Consider the following 15,323-nt stretch of genomic DNA (forward strand, 5'->3'; position numbering starts at 1 on the left):
CATGTGTATATTTACAAGTATTCTTTTTTAAAACCGATGCGATAGCTATCCATCACATCAAATTTTGAAGTAGTTTCCTTGAATGTAAAAGGAGGGGGAAGACATTTAAAGTGCACTTAGCTGTGTAAAAACTCTTTATTCAGTGTGCTGTTGATTATAGATGTCTGTGAAAACTTCTGGAGCCATGTCGGAGGAGCATATGTGAATAATCAGTATGAGATGGTATATAGATGACATTAGGAACCAACAGAGGAAATCCATTAACTACATCATTTGCTCTTCCTCTGGAACTCACTATATAATTATTTATGTTCAAAACAAAACAAAACAAAACCTTTTTACTCTTTTAGCACTCGGGAGAGCCTGGCTTCCAACACATCAAGCATTGTTGAAAGTAACCGTCGTCAGAACCCTACCTTGAGCCCGGCCCATGGTGGAGCTGGCCCGGCCTTCAACTTCCGAGCAAGTACAGACCCCCCAACAAATGAAGCTGAGAAGTTACAGAAACCCTCCAACTGCTTGCAAGCTTCTGTTACTAGTGTGTGATAGTCGTTCTGCCTCAGATCTCCTGTCTCATTCAATACAGCCAAGTTTACGACACTGGGACTGATGTTTACATCTTTGGAAAGACAAGCATCTCAACCACAGTTTTTGTGTTTACTTAAACTGTGCTGCTAAGTAGGCTAGAGCAAAACACAAAAATCTTTCTTTCAGAGTATTGTTTTTCACATTGATGGCTCTGTAGCAACAGAATAGCAGTAGGGGTGACATGTACACTTTTGCTTCCCTAATTGTAACTGAGCACACATAGGAAAGTCTAGACACTGTAAGTGTAATAAGCATTTTCAATGTCATGCAGTTGCCAATTCCACTTTTAAATGCCACAGATGTGTGTTCCTCCCAGTCTGTGGGCAAATGATGCCACAGAACTGATCCTTGACACTTCCAAACAAACAAACAAACAAACAACAAAAAACAAAGCCACCACAAAATGTCAAATGCAAGGGCCCACCTTGAGAGAAATCAATGCCAAACTGACGAGAAGGGACCCCAGCCCTTTGTGTGTGAATTGTTTATGCACCAGTCATTTTTCACTGTGAGTTTTTGTGACACGATTCTGCAGGAGCCCGTGGAAGTGTGTCAGAAGGGGTCATGATTGAAATACTGGGAGTGTTTCTTTTCAGGATTTTGTTTTTAAGTGTAACAGATGCTTGTCTGATTTTCAACCTTCCATAATCACAAACAGGAATATAGGCCTTTGAGTCTGAAGTGGAGAATAAAGGAAGGGGGTCCCCAGCCTGGCTGGGGCACAGCACTAAGTGATGGAAGAGATAATGTGGACTTTTAAAAGGTGTTAGTCAGATAGGTAAGGAAGATCATTTCCTCTTTGGGATACTTATGGTGATCCTATCTTAATATAATAGATACAATAATTAGTTTGTTTAAAAGCAGAATGTTCTTTGTGATACAAATGAAGAGTATGGCCTGGGGATGTTATTCTTTCTAATGGAAGGACATAAATCTATTTTATGTAGTTTTAAATAGAATGCCTAAATTAGGCTGTGGGAGATGATTTTTAGTGGTTATAGGAAAGAGCAAATTTAGGGAGAGTTGAACTTCAGGCCTTTTATTCCTGGGAAGATATCTATAGAGAAAACTTTAAAATAATTTTTGATCAGAAATATACATGTGCCCATGTAATTAACAACAGAATATGCTCATTCTGCAAGTGTGGTATAATTCCAACTTGTACTCCCCTAAAATTTACCAGAATAACAATTATGCATACATGAACTATGCCAGAGTAATGTTTACAGATACTTTGTAACCAATTTCAGGAGGCATTTTTAGGTGGATGTATGGTTATTAGCCCAACTTATTTCAAAATGGTTTAACATTTGGCTTTGGTTTACAATGTCATGTTGAATACAAAGCAGCCGGTCAACAGCAAAGTGATTACAAACAATCAAGCTTTCAACCTTCTAGGAAAGAGACTTTTCAAAGTTTCTTGTGTTTTATGAGAACAATGGAATAAATCTGTAGATAATGGAAAATTATTTGCAAAAGGGTTACATATGACACAAAAAGTTCTGTTTAGTGGCATGTGATGTTTGCAGCCATGTGCCATAAAATATATATCCCAAAATAAATCTAAACTATTTTCTCCTCAGATTTCAGTGAATGGCATAAAGTTTGTGAGACTTCTGCTTCGGTATTTAGGTTTAATCACTCACAATCTGTTTAAAGAATGCAGTCATATACATTGTTGGACTGATTCTTGAAACATTTGGGTGCTCCCTCATGCTTTTTCAGGTATTTTGGAAGTTACATTGGGAACTGGACTCATTGAGTCTAGTATAGATTTCTTTTTTTGTGCTTAGAATGAAACATAAGCACATTTCTTGGTAAACTCCCACACCACTAAAATGCTTAAGTCAGTTAGCTTTCAGTGTCATTCCTTATTTCTTCCAAGGCATGCCTTGATTGTTCAGAAATGCACTATTTGTCTCATTGCTTAAAAATACTTCCAGAAGGAATGATAATGTATCTAATAGACTATATACAGAATCTGTTTCCTTGGGGAGTTGTATAACATACGGTTACTAAATTCTTCTGTCTAAATGCGTTTTTCCCCCCAAAAAAACCTGCTCTCAAGTGTTTATCATACTCTCAGTCCATAAATAATATAACCATTGAAACAATACATCAGCCTCTAGTTGATCCTCTGAAAGTAGCCATTATAATAATCAAATGCTGTGTGAACAGGAAAGGAAAGCATTACATTTAGAAGCTTTAAAATATGAATTTATCAATATTTCACAAGAAATAGGTTTACAGAAGACATTATTCAAATAAAATGTGTACACTATTTGCCTGATGCTATGGGGTACATGATTTTTAAAAAAAGAACTCCCTTAGACCAGCAGCCATTAGCGTAGAAATGATGGACTTTAAAGATGATATGAGGTAAGCAGCCATTCTATATAGAAATATCCCCCGTCTAAATCTATTCGGGATTCCTGAATGGGGGAGGAGTAGTGGCAAGAAGCACATTACAAATGTGACCCAGTGGTCTGTGGTGATTTTCGGGGATCAAACACTTGGGCCGCTCCAAGCTTCGCCAACATCCTTTTCCTCCAGTGAAACGATAGCTTTGTGCTACTTGGCTGCTTATCTAGTCTTCACTTAGTTTATCAATCGAAAGGTTTACAAAACTGAATCTGGTTGAATCTCTGTGTAGCGTTCAACTTTAAAGGGTCAACCCATCTGTCGGCATTTTGCACACTTATGTATTATTATGATACAGCATATTACTTTATGGTAATTTTTATTTTTACATATAACTACCTCCATAAATTTGATGAAGCGGCAGCAGTGCGTTAAAGTGTATTGTTCAGAAAAGCAAAGTTTAAAACTTTATCATTAGGCCACGGCGTTCTGTGTGTGTGTCAGTGATTGCCTATGTGGACTCATGACTTTTCCATTGCCATGGTGTTTTTTTTTTTAACGGCGTTACTTCATTTTCAGATGTAAACCTGTCTCTCCTTTCTTCCCCACAAAAGCGCACTTGATTTTGTTATGAATGATAGGAAGTTTGAATTTCTTGTCTCTTCCACCCCCTAATTCCTGCTAAAAGCTCCCCTTGGCGAAGAGCCAGTTGGTAAACATAATTTAGCCAGCTATTTACTCCTCTAAAAATCTGATTTAAATTCTAGTCTTTCAGTAACAGAAGACACACAAGAAATCTGGACTGCCAACTTTGAAGCACGTTGGTCCTCTGCCTGCACTCACACGCTACCACATCCAGCCCAACTACTTTTGAATGAAAAGAGCTGTGCTGTGTATTCGCAACTTCTGTTAAGTAGTTTGTATTCCATTTTATATATTTTGCACATCTCAGGGGATCTTAATGAACATATGAAAAGGGGGGTGCCATCAAATAGAGAAAACACGTAGAAGAGCTGAAAGGGGACTAGCTGAGTTAAAATAACAAATGACTGCTTGTCTGATTCTGTGAGGCTCAAGTTCAGGAAGCATAAATTAAAAGCTGTTCTGGAGTAACAATGACCTGAACAACAGCTGCTCCCAAACCTCCCTGTTTTATAACCCAACCAGCATTTCCAAAATGCAAATTTAAATTATATTGCAGTCACCTTAGGGAGGAAAAAAACCTCTTCAATGAAAATGAAAGCATTGTTTCTTTTTTAGGTTGGCACAGCTTTGCAAAATTCTACCCAGGATCAACCACTTATCACCACAAAGTGTACTTGACAATAAAGTTTTTAACTTAAATTATACGCATATTGCTCACAATACAGTAGTGATCATATTTTGAAAAGTCTCATCATTTATAACATGGGCAATATTTGGAGCTTGATTAAAAAACAACACCCTTTAATGACTTTGCAAGTTCATTTTGGGATCTCAAGTGCTTCCAAAGCATTCGTATTCGCAAACAATTAACCAAGCAGGTCATATTTGTAATACCCATACTTGAAATGAATAAACAGAAAGAGTGACTTAAAATTACTTGGAAACACAGTGGCAGCTATCAGAGTGATCTATTTTCTATCTGTTTGATAGACCATCATGAGAAATCACTCAATACAATGCTATTTTTCTGATGTGTGCTAATAAAGTCAAAGAAAACAAATGCAACTTTACACCTTTGTCCATTTTCATTCAAAAAATTCAGGGTGTTTGGAATTTTACACCTCAGTACACTTTACTGGTATCAATTTATAAAGTGGGAAATTAACAAATCCACTCAAATGACATTGTTGTCAGAAGTAAATCTAGACATTCACCCTTGATACAGTTTCGTATTGGGCTTCTGTAAGTCCTGTGCTAAAATACCATCTTTCAGGAACATGACTGCTCCTGGTAGCGGAAGGTGCTGAAACAGAAATTTTAATTAAAAACTTTATTAAGTAATCTTCACAGTGTTTCTTAGCACCACAGAAATTCAGTACAATATGTTGAGCCCTACTTTGCAGAATCTGGATTTTCGAGGGAGCTCATCTGGTTCTAAGTGTTTTCTCAAATTAGGAGATACAAGATTCTTGATGAGGATCTCTGTTGCGACAAGCCAGTTACAGAACGACTGGCAGCGTGCTGTCAGGTGACAGTGGACCCCCATGGAAGCGATCCCTTCCCTCTGCCTAGCACTGCCCTGCCCACTCTCACGGCATCCAATACTCTACTGTTCCCCAGCAACTTTTCTGTACATTTAGGGCTCGGGGAAGCTACAACACAGGAAAACTGAATGCAAAAGCCATGGAAAGCATTGTTGTGCTTTGGGTTAGTAAAATATGGGCAGGAGAAAGATTATCATCGGTCTGATCTTTGCCAAGTAAGATAAAAGAATCAGCTGTCACTTCGTCACTCTCCTAGAAGGGTTTACAGTATTAAGGGTACATCCAGTATTCCCCATAGATTTTTATTTAGGAGACATTTCATAAATTATATATATGAAAATAAATCATTATTAAATTTCCTAGTGTGTTTGAAACAGACATTGGCTTCTCCCTGATTGAGTTCATCTCGGCATCTTTTGCAGCCGCATCCCAGAAAGAGATTCCCCTGTGATGGCTCCCCTAATACATAATACTGTGTTTTCACGGTTCTGTATCTTACAGTTGCTGATTTGCAAGGTTCAGAATTCTACAAGGCTCAAGGGGGACTAAATCTCCTTCTTATGATTGTATATTATCAGTTATCGGGCTTTAATCGCTCCTGTTGGCTTCAAATGCGAACACATACACACCCTACCAACGAGGTTACGGACTGTATTCCAAGTGAAGACAACGTAAGGCTAGAAACTTGGCTGATCCACATCCAGCTGCCTACCTCCCTGTCCAAAGGCTGACCTTGGCACCCCTGTTCCCTTGCTCCCACCAAAAAGAGGTACCAAATCTGAGATCTGAGATCTCCTCCCGTGTCAGTCCTCTGCAGCTACAGGAAATGCATCATGAAGTACACGCCCAGTGGCTCCTTGCCTTCCTGCCCTCCCAGGTCCTCCCTGCCTCCTTCCCATTGCCCCACCTAGATACCGATACACCACCGTGTTTCCACATTGGAAGAGCAAACTAGTGTGTGGTATTGCGCACACAGTGATGGGCTAGCACTAAGCTGCCCTAGGGTCGCCTTCCTGTAAGTATTGACACCTACAAATTAAGGTCCTTAGAGTAGTTGACATAGATACGACTTTCTAGCAGAGAATTAAATTTCAATGTTAAGTTTAAAGGGATCATAATTCTGCAGGTATCTTTCTCTGAGTGACTGAATGTGACTATTGCATTAGGGTAAATGAATTAAGAAGTGCAAGTGGGATTTACTGTATGTTAGAAAGGAGTTTTGCAGCCAAGACTGCCTTGAATAAAATGTGTTTGCACTGAAAAAAAAAATTTTAAATTACTTGGTCTCTGGTTGCTGTAAAGGTCATCCAAGATGGATGTTCTGTTTATATTGTATAGTATTTCATATGAAATAATTACAGTTCATGAAATGTCTTCCCTAATGTTACTGATTTATAACAGCACATTTGTAACATGGTTTTTATCGTGTCAGTGTACCATATTGTAAATGATGATTACTTGTCATGCTTAGTATAATAACTTAAAAGATTAAAAAAGCACAGGGATTTTTGTAAGTCTATATTTGAAAGTCCCTCCATATGGTAATATTGTGTTCATGTTGTTTATGTAGTGTTGTGTGAAATATCCATTTTGGATTGTGTTACTTTTTAAGATATTAAATAACATTTGGTTATATGTCTAAGTGGATTTTTTTTTTGGTACATGAGAGAAAATACTTTAGGTGAGATCAATTTATTTCTCTCCTCAATATGATTTCACAACAAATTTTTATTGCACGATAAAAATTTTTGTTATTAGAGCTTTTGAATTAAAACAACCAAAAGTAGAAATTTCTGATCAAAATCTTTTTCCAGGAATATTGGGGAAAAAAATCACATTTTTAGCTAGCTATTCAAATTTAAAAGAGTAAGGCTTAGAGATGCTTACAATTAAGTTTTCTATACGAAATTATAAAGTTATGTGGTTGTTTTTTGTTTTGTTTCGTTTTTTGTGTTTTGTTTTGTTAGCACTCGTATCACAACTTCTATCCCCAAATAAACGTGATCCCCTCTCTAGTAAACACTCAGAAGCTATTCACGTCTTCCAATGAGATACTTACACAAGTTTGGAATGCCTCCATGTTTAATTGCCTTCAGAATGTATTATATGTTCTTGTGACTCTCCTCGGTGGTGGCAAATCTTTGTCCTGGGAGAATGGACTCCATTGTCTTAAACCACAAGTGACCTGCTATGAAGCAAGCAGTTAAGCTAGAAACCAGCGTTCTCAGTCAAACACAATGTGGCGGTAGAAAGTTGAGCCTGACTTTCTTGTAAAGGCAACACCCCAAGCAGACGTCCATGAACTGTTTTAAACAATGGCAGTGTCATTTGGACACATATGGAGAACCCAAGGGGACTACTTTATAGGATGAGTCTTATTTTAGCTGAAAGAGTTTGTCTATATATTTTAAACTGTCTCAGTGCAGACACTTCATTTTTCAAGAATGAAGTTAGGAAGAACAAGAATACTGAAAGTATATTGTGAGTTTTATGCTAGGACCCAAAGCTGCAGGGCTAAAGGAAAGGTAATTCTATGTGCCTTTCAGAACTATCCAGTCACCTAGACACATGGAGGAAATGTGGTGACTTAACAAGAAGATGGAAGGCAGGACTCTTACTCCTTTGAGAGAATGGTCACAGTTCATAAAAATCTTTTCTTTCCAAAGGAAATGGTATGGTTTTAACTTATTTTTAAGTGTTTAGAATGGTGGGACTTTTTTTCTTCCATAAAGAAAATCCAAGCAGACTACTCAATATTTGCCCCCTACCCTGTTGTGAAATCGAGAGCCACTGAATAATAAAAAGAAGTTATTCACATGACTTGAATAATTTATTTAACCGTGAAAGCTTATCCTACTGTGGGAATACTTGGATTTAGTGATATTCCCCCTCTTTGGGTTCAGTGGCTCCAGACTTTTCCTGTAAAGCAAATAGTTAATCATGTGACACATGGAATAAGTGTGTGTGATGAATATTCACAGAGCACATTGCACCATGCCGGAGTTTCAAGAAAAATCAAGGCACCTGCACTCAGGCTGGGTAGGGTGTTTGGTGAATCTAAAAAGAAATGCATTAGAAGTATGATGTTAAGAGTGAGAGGGAGATGCAAAATGTTAGATAAGACAAGAAAGGCCAGAGCTGTTAGTTTGGAATTCAAAGGGCAAAATTGAATTGATGTTCAATAAAGAGGACAGGCTCCCCTCAGATCTAAAACTCGGGAGCTAATGTCTGTGGCTCAAATAGAGTGAATGTCCTGTGCCTCGAGCCAGCCATGGTTTGTCTGGGAGACCACCTGGGGGGTACTGGGGGTTACTCAGGCAGCCCCCAAATCCCATCAAACACATTCCTCCCAGGTCATCTTAACTTCATGTTCCCCTTGCTTCTCTCACTTTGTTGTAAAATTCCACCACGCGTTACTTTTCTGTTACCTCGGTTTTATTTACTTTACTTTTTTCTCTATATGAAACTAATAATTTTTGTTTGTTTTTTTGTATGTTGTTATGCTGTCTCATCTATTGTTTGGACTTGTTCCTGGTCTCAATTATATATTACTATAATATAATAATGTTTATTATATATTAATATACGTTAATAATATAAGAATATAATATGTGATATATAATTTGTATGCATAATAATTATGTCTATAACTACAATTGATTCCTAGTATTTTAAATTTTATATTTCTATTGCCTTATCCTGTTTTTATCCACAGGCCATTATCTTCCCTCAATCTTACTTCCTGTCACCTTTGCCCTAAGAGCTTTTCGTTCTCCAACACTTGTATAGAAATCTACTACCAGCTGATTCATCAAAGGCCTGAGAAATCACTGGCAACTTTCAGAGATAAATAGATGGAGAGATGGAGAGATGATAGATAGATAGGTAGACAGACAGACAGACAGACAGACAGACAGATAGATAGATAGATAGATAGATTTTAGATAGATAGATGATAGGTAATTACATTAGACCAAAAGATATCTGCATTGGTATAATCTGTAAGTGGCAATGAAACAAAAGAAGATGTCATGCAAGAAGATACAGTGTTGTTCCCTTTTAATGATATGTTGAGAATTTATCTTGGGAAATTATTTTTGAACCTTTTTATATCTATGCTTCAAGCCAGCATCTGCCATTCTTTAGCATATCCTATATTGTGGGGGGGGAAATATTTTCTCCCTCTAAGGCACCTCCATTAAAGCTGCTAATAACCCAATGGCTCTAGAATTTAAAGTCTCATTCTTGAATACTTCCCACACACATAACATGTCCCCATTTGCCACTCACTAGATTGCAAAGGTAGCAGTGAGTCTGTCCTACATAGTGCAGCTTTACATTGCTTGTCACTGTTGGCCAGACATGTAACAAATTAGCAAATCTGAAATGGATTGAAAAAGGCGGGTTTTTTCCATTCATGTTATTTGATGGCTATTCATAAGACATCTGTGTTGAATGTAAAAGGATCGATATTCAAACTGGGAACATTTCAAGATTCTCATGATAGAATGATGACCTTGGAAAGAAGATGCCATTCCCACAATTATTTCCCTTCCATGTCTCCATCTGACTTTAGAAGGTACCCATTAGATGGATTGGGGGGCTCCATAAGAAGTCAAACCCCATAAGAAGTCAAGCAAATGGGCATAACAGAGCTTATCTTTAATAATTGACTTTTGCTTTAGCCAACTGGTAGAACTACCTGTACTTAAACTTTCCTAAAGTACTGTACTTAAACTTTTCCTAAAGTTCAGCAATCAGAATATTTTGTAGAGAGTTTATTAGGAGTAAAGCACTTTCACTGCATTTTTAGAACAAATATAACAGTGTCAGAATTTCAGAATTATTGTGACAATAGTACAGAGAGTTCTTGTATACCCCATGCCCAGTTTCCCCTTGTTAACGTCTTACGTGTGTGTGGTACATTGGTCACAATCAACCAATATTGATACATGGTTATTAACTACAGCAATTATTTTTTGCGATTTCCTCAGTTTTCCCCTACTGTCATTTTTATGTTCCAGGATTCCGTCCAGGACACCACATTACATTTAGTCACTATGTCTCCTTAGTCTCCTCTGGTCTGAGACAGTTTCTTACACTTTCTTTGTTTTTTGATGACCTTGACAGTTTTGAGGAGTACTGGTCAGGAATTTTGTTCAATGTCCCTCGGTTTGCATACGTGTTATGCTTTTCTCATGATTAGGCTGTGGCTATGTGTTATTGGGAAGGTTCACAGAGAAAAGGGTCTTTCTCCCCAGATCAAGAGTAAGTACTATCAACATGACTTAACACTGTTGATGTTAACTTGGATCACCTGGCTTAAGGTAACATTTGTCAACATTCTTCCCTGCAAAGTTACTCTTTTTCTCTGTTTCCATACTGTACTCGGTGGAAGAAAGTCGCTATACACAGGTCACCCTTAAAGAGTTATGCCCCGTCTCTTTAAGGGCAGAGTATATTAAATAGATTATTTGGAATTCTTCTGCACAAGAGATCTGTCTCTTCTTCCCTATTTATTTATTCCATCATTTATTCATATCAGTATAGACTCATAAATGTGTATTTTATACTTTAGGTTACAGTCCATTACTACTTCATGTTATTCCTCAGATTGTTCCACCTGTGCTACTGATTGCTCTTTCAGTGGCTCCTGCATCCTTTCAACGTCCCCCATCATTGTGGCTGCTTGTTCACTGGTTTTTGAGCACTTCCTAACTTTCTGGCACTTTAAGTTATGCTGGACTCACTGTATATTTTCTGCCCCAGTCTTAGAATCAGCCACTTTTCCAAAGATCCCTGGCTTCTTTTACTGGAGGATGATATTAGAAACCAAGACCTAGGGGCTAGGTATGCCTACTGCTACCGGAGAGTCATTATTTCTAGGTCCTCTCAGAGGATAGAGCAAAGAGATATATGGATGTATACTAACCTGTGTATGCACGCATGTCTATAAATATTTCCATATGTAACATCTGTGTCTCTAATAAGCTCAATGTGAGTTCATATTGATGTATCTAAGGCTAACCCATTACTACATAGATCATTCTAGCCTCCTCCGCCTGCTTATCTGTAACCCCCTGCTCCAGCAGTGAGAAACCTGGCTCCCAACACCTGCCATCCATTTAATAATGGTCCACTTGCAGTATGCATGAATAGTACTTCATCCATTGCATCTTATTAAACTGATTAGGTAAATATGGATAAATATGGAAGTCAAAAAATGGAAAGGTTTCTCAACTTATCCTACACAGGTTCTTACTTAATGTGACAGAACAGTGACAATCAGAAACTCATTCGTGGACTTATTTGGTCCTAATGGGATTGTTCTGGAGAATTTTAAGGTTCAGAGGGAAGGGGGTCACTATTAATATTATTTAATGTGTATCCTTTATGTCGCACTGTCAGTATTTGGAGAGTGATATGCTGACTTCATAGTTATACACCATATGTTTGGTAAGCCACTATTTCCTTCTCCCTGCTTCTAGTCTTGACATATCTAAATTTTAACCATATTTTAAGGTCCAGATCAAATGCCTTCCTTTCCCAAGGGCTTCTCTGAACACCTTTTCCACTTCCATGCCCTGACAAAGTAGGGCCTCTTTCCCTTCTTTACAGGACAACATTCATCATTTCCAACCCCGTGCTCTCAATTTTTGTCTTAAAGTCAGGACTTCAGGCTCCTGCCCAAGACCACGACCTCAGCCAACCAATTTATGCCAGTTTTATACTATTTATACTATTTATACTATTTATACTATTTATACTATTTATTGGACTTCCAGGGGGACACTTCTTCTTGCCACTGTTTTTCGGTGGCCCTTGTCAGCTCTGAAATCTTCAGTAGGCTCAGCTATGCAAGAAATGGGCTTGGTGTGATGGCTTCAAGCAGGGTTCCAAAAAGCTGAAGTTCTTTGCTTATACCTGTGTCTAAGAAATGTGCTCAGTCTGCTATTGGAAATGTGTTTTATCACAAAACAAAACAAAACAAAAAAAACTAGGAACTAAACTATGGCTTTTGAAATGTCAAAACCTTATGAAATGATTAAAAGCTGAATGGGACACCTTAGTCCTCTCTAGTTTTTGCTCTTGGCCTGGGACTCAGGAGCAATTGTGTTTCTACTCAGCACTCCTCAACATGTGCGTGCAACACAAGGTGGGAGAGAAGTTAAAAGAGATAATAAAAAGCCACTTCTTTTGTATCTGCAGGTCAGGAGAAGCTGTGGGTATGTATAAGGAGCAGCCTCTCTCAGTGGAACGCGTAGAGTTCGTTTGTGGGGAAGTAAACGACCGTGGCTGTGGGCAGGGGGTTCTTCCCCAAAGTGGTGGGAGTATTTATGACCATGGTCACAGTATGTTTCCTTTTAACCATATCTTAAATCTAAAGACTGCTGACTATTGTTTATGCAAACTTTCCGTCAAAGGATAACAAAAAATTTACTTTCCCTCTCTTGATTTCGTGTTTCCCGCTCCCCCCCTCTGCTCCCCCTTCTTAGCCACATGTTTTTCTTTCTGTTTCTTGTCATTTCTTCCTCTAACCTCCTGCTCCTTTTCTTTTTGCATCTGTGAGATTTTGACTACAGCTAATTTTTCATTTTAATGTTCTCATTTCTTCCCTGCCCCACCACCCAACCCTTGTCATACACTTTTAAAACAAGTCCTTGATTTGGGTTTCTTGATAGTCATTTTTATATCTTTCTACAACGGTGTCCCCAGCTACAGCTAACACATTTTGTACACATTTTGTAGCTTTAATGTGACTATGTTAAAATATTCAGGTTAGCTTAAAACATTTTTTAAAGCCTTGCTCTGGATTGACATAATACCAAAATATCCCCAAAGTTCTGGTTTACCTGTGGTACTGGGACTGGTGTATTGGGCCCGAGTACTAGAATGATGTTATTCTCTGTGGCACCAGGGTTCTGAAACAGTGATTGGGGTCACGCCCTGAGACATGGTTGTGGGTCAGGGTGAACTGAATGACTACAAAGTCAAGTTCTCATTGGGAGATGTGGCCTTGCAGGTAAGTTGAATAGAGGCTTCCAAATTCACACTTGAAAGTGTTGCCCCTATGAAAATACACCTTAAATTTCAGTTTTCTGTATGTGCCAATTTTTTTTTTACAATAAGCACATATTATTTTACACTCAGAACACTGTTTATGAAAAAATAAAATGTTTAAGAATACAATATACAGAATAAATGTCATCAGTTATGAGTAGGGTGCATGCTCTGTTTTGATCGTCTCTGGTTAGCCAAGTCCTTCCTTTTTCCACAGCATTTTTTGGGCCACTTTCCCTCTGATGGGAGCTAAACGCTGGAGCTCGCAGATTTCTCTTGGGTATAAAAAGCCTTATGAATTTTTTTAAGTTGCAGATCGATATGCTTCCTGCTTTCCAGAGCAAAGACGTTCTCCTGGTCAATGAAGTGCAATCCAGAATTTCTTCATATGAGGGAGGATTAAGAGGGGGAAAAAACAAAACAAACCAGGATAAAGGTAAGGATTGTTTCTTCCTTTAGGCACAGAGTAAAAGCTATCATGTAGGGAAACAAATGCATCATTCATAGCCAGTGTAAGCTGGTGCTTGATTTGTTTTCCTTATTCTTTGCTTTAGTATTGAAACATTCTTCCCAAATGATTCATCACAACTCATTTCCCCTCAGAATCTAAGTGAGAATCTTCAGATACTTCCTACTGTGCCCTGAAGTCTAGCACTTTTCAGTTCATGTTGTGGTTAATTAATCCTTATAATTTGTAATAAATGTATCTAAATCATAGACTTTAAAAAAATATCAACCCAAAAAGGTAGTCCACTAAAGGGGATGCAGTTTTAAAATTTAGGGCCTTGTTATTGTACGCGAGGTTTCTACAAAACTGGATAAATAAATGAAGTTTAAATTTGGTAATACCATGAATATGGCTTTCGTAAATTCAGAAATTAATAATGTATCATGTGAGTAAGGATCCAGATACACAAATATACCTGCATATATTATAATATCATTTGAATATTCATTTGATACAATAAGTATTTTAAGCAACACACGTTCGGTGCTTTCCTCCTTCCTGCTGGGCATCCTGGTAAGTTCTAGGGACACACAGTAAAAGTCATCATCATTGTGTTCTAAGGGGGTTAGAAGGGAAGGTCACCCCTATACCTGGAAAAGTGGTGATGCCACTGGGGTGCAAAATGCTCGAGATACAATGGGGAAATGCACCTGCCTGGTGCAGCTCCAAGTTCCAGGACTATCCCACCTGCTCACCAACTGTGGGATTTGGCAGCCGGCCTCACTCTTCTGACCCCTGAGCCTCAGCGGTATGGCCTGTTACAAAACTGGGGATGGATTCCTGCCTACTTCCCAATAGCATCTGTGAGGATTACACGAGACCCGTGAAAACAACACACATTGGAGAAGGTACCAAACCAGTACTGTACCATTATTGTGGGGGTTCAGGGGAGACAGTGCACTATTGTGGTACTACTATTACAGACACTTACGATTTAAACTGGGCCCTTAAAGAAGGCAAGGACAGAGGATCCTGAAGAGTATCCCAGGCACTGCTGACAAAGGTCTAAAAGCAGGAGCAGCAAAGACATATTTGCTAGACAGAGAGTGTATATAATTCATCTTCCTTTAGACTCAATGTTTATCATCATAAATGCTCTAAGTGTATATTGGGGGGAGGGGTGCTAACATTGCATATACATTTTCTGACAATTTTGCTGCAGAACATTATCATTGGAAAGTGACGCACTGGAAGTCTGTCACATGTTATTGCCTTAGGCCTATGTCTGCAGGTGGAACCACCACCCGCCCCCTCGCTTTCAATTACTGTCTTCAGTCTAACTTTCAACAGGAAGTCGTCTGTACTTAGGTGATCCCCCTCTAGTCATTGTAACACTTCTGTGTTCTTTGCTGCTCTTCCTTTTCCCATGTACGTATTGTGTGCCCCCAGTTGGGTTATAAAGAGCCTGACGTTGGGAAGGCTTTGCCATCATGTCACTTCCCAGAGCCTGGCAGAATAGCAGGTTGGTCTGAAAAACCGTTCTTCCTGCTTACTGTTAACACGGTCACCAATTCTGACCGTCAAATCCACTTGCAGCTCTATTGGTAGGTTTCAAAGTATCATTCGCAAAGCAGTACACTTTGCACTTGGGTAGAGAAAAAGCCAAATGGATTTTT

The 15,323-nt window shown here is 38.5% G+C and overlaps 1 protein-coding gene across 4 annotated transcripts in view; it reads left to right on the forward strand.

The window, feature by feature from the left end:
* STOX2 (storkhead box 2) overlaps positions 1–6,792 on the forward strand; it is a 113,482-nt gene extending 106,690 nt beyond the window's left edge. For all 4 annotated transcript variants that reach the window (XM_081045715.1, XM_081045716.1, XM_081045718.1 and 1 more), the window contains one exon: positions 351–6,792. In XM_081045715.1, coding sequence (XP_080901841.1) covers positions 351–546 — 196 coding nt within the window. In that variant the 3' untranslated portion in view covers positions 547–6,792. The remainder of the gene's footprint in view (positions 1–350) is intronic.
* Positions 6,793–15,323: the final 8,531 nt, after the last annotated feature.

The sequence above is a fragment of the Rhinolophus hipposideros genome (assembly GCF_964194185.1).
Source record: "Rhinolophus hipposideros genome assembly, chromosome: 4".
In the NCBI taxonomy this organism is placed as follows: domain Eukaryota; kingdom Metazoa; phylum Chordata; class Mammalia; order Chiroptera; family Rhinolophidae; genus Rhinolophus; species Rhinolophus hipposideros.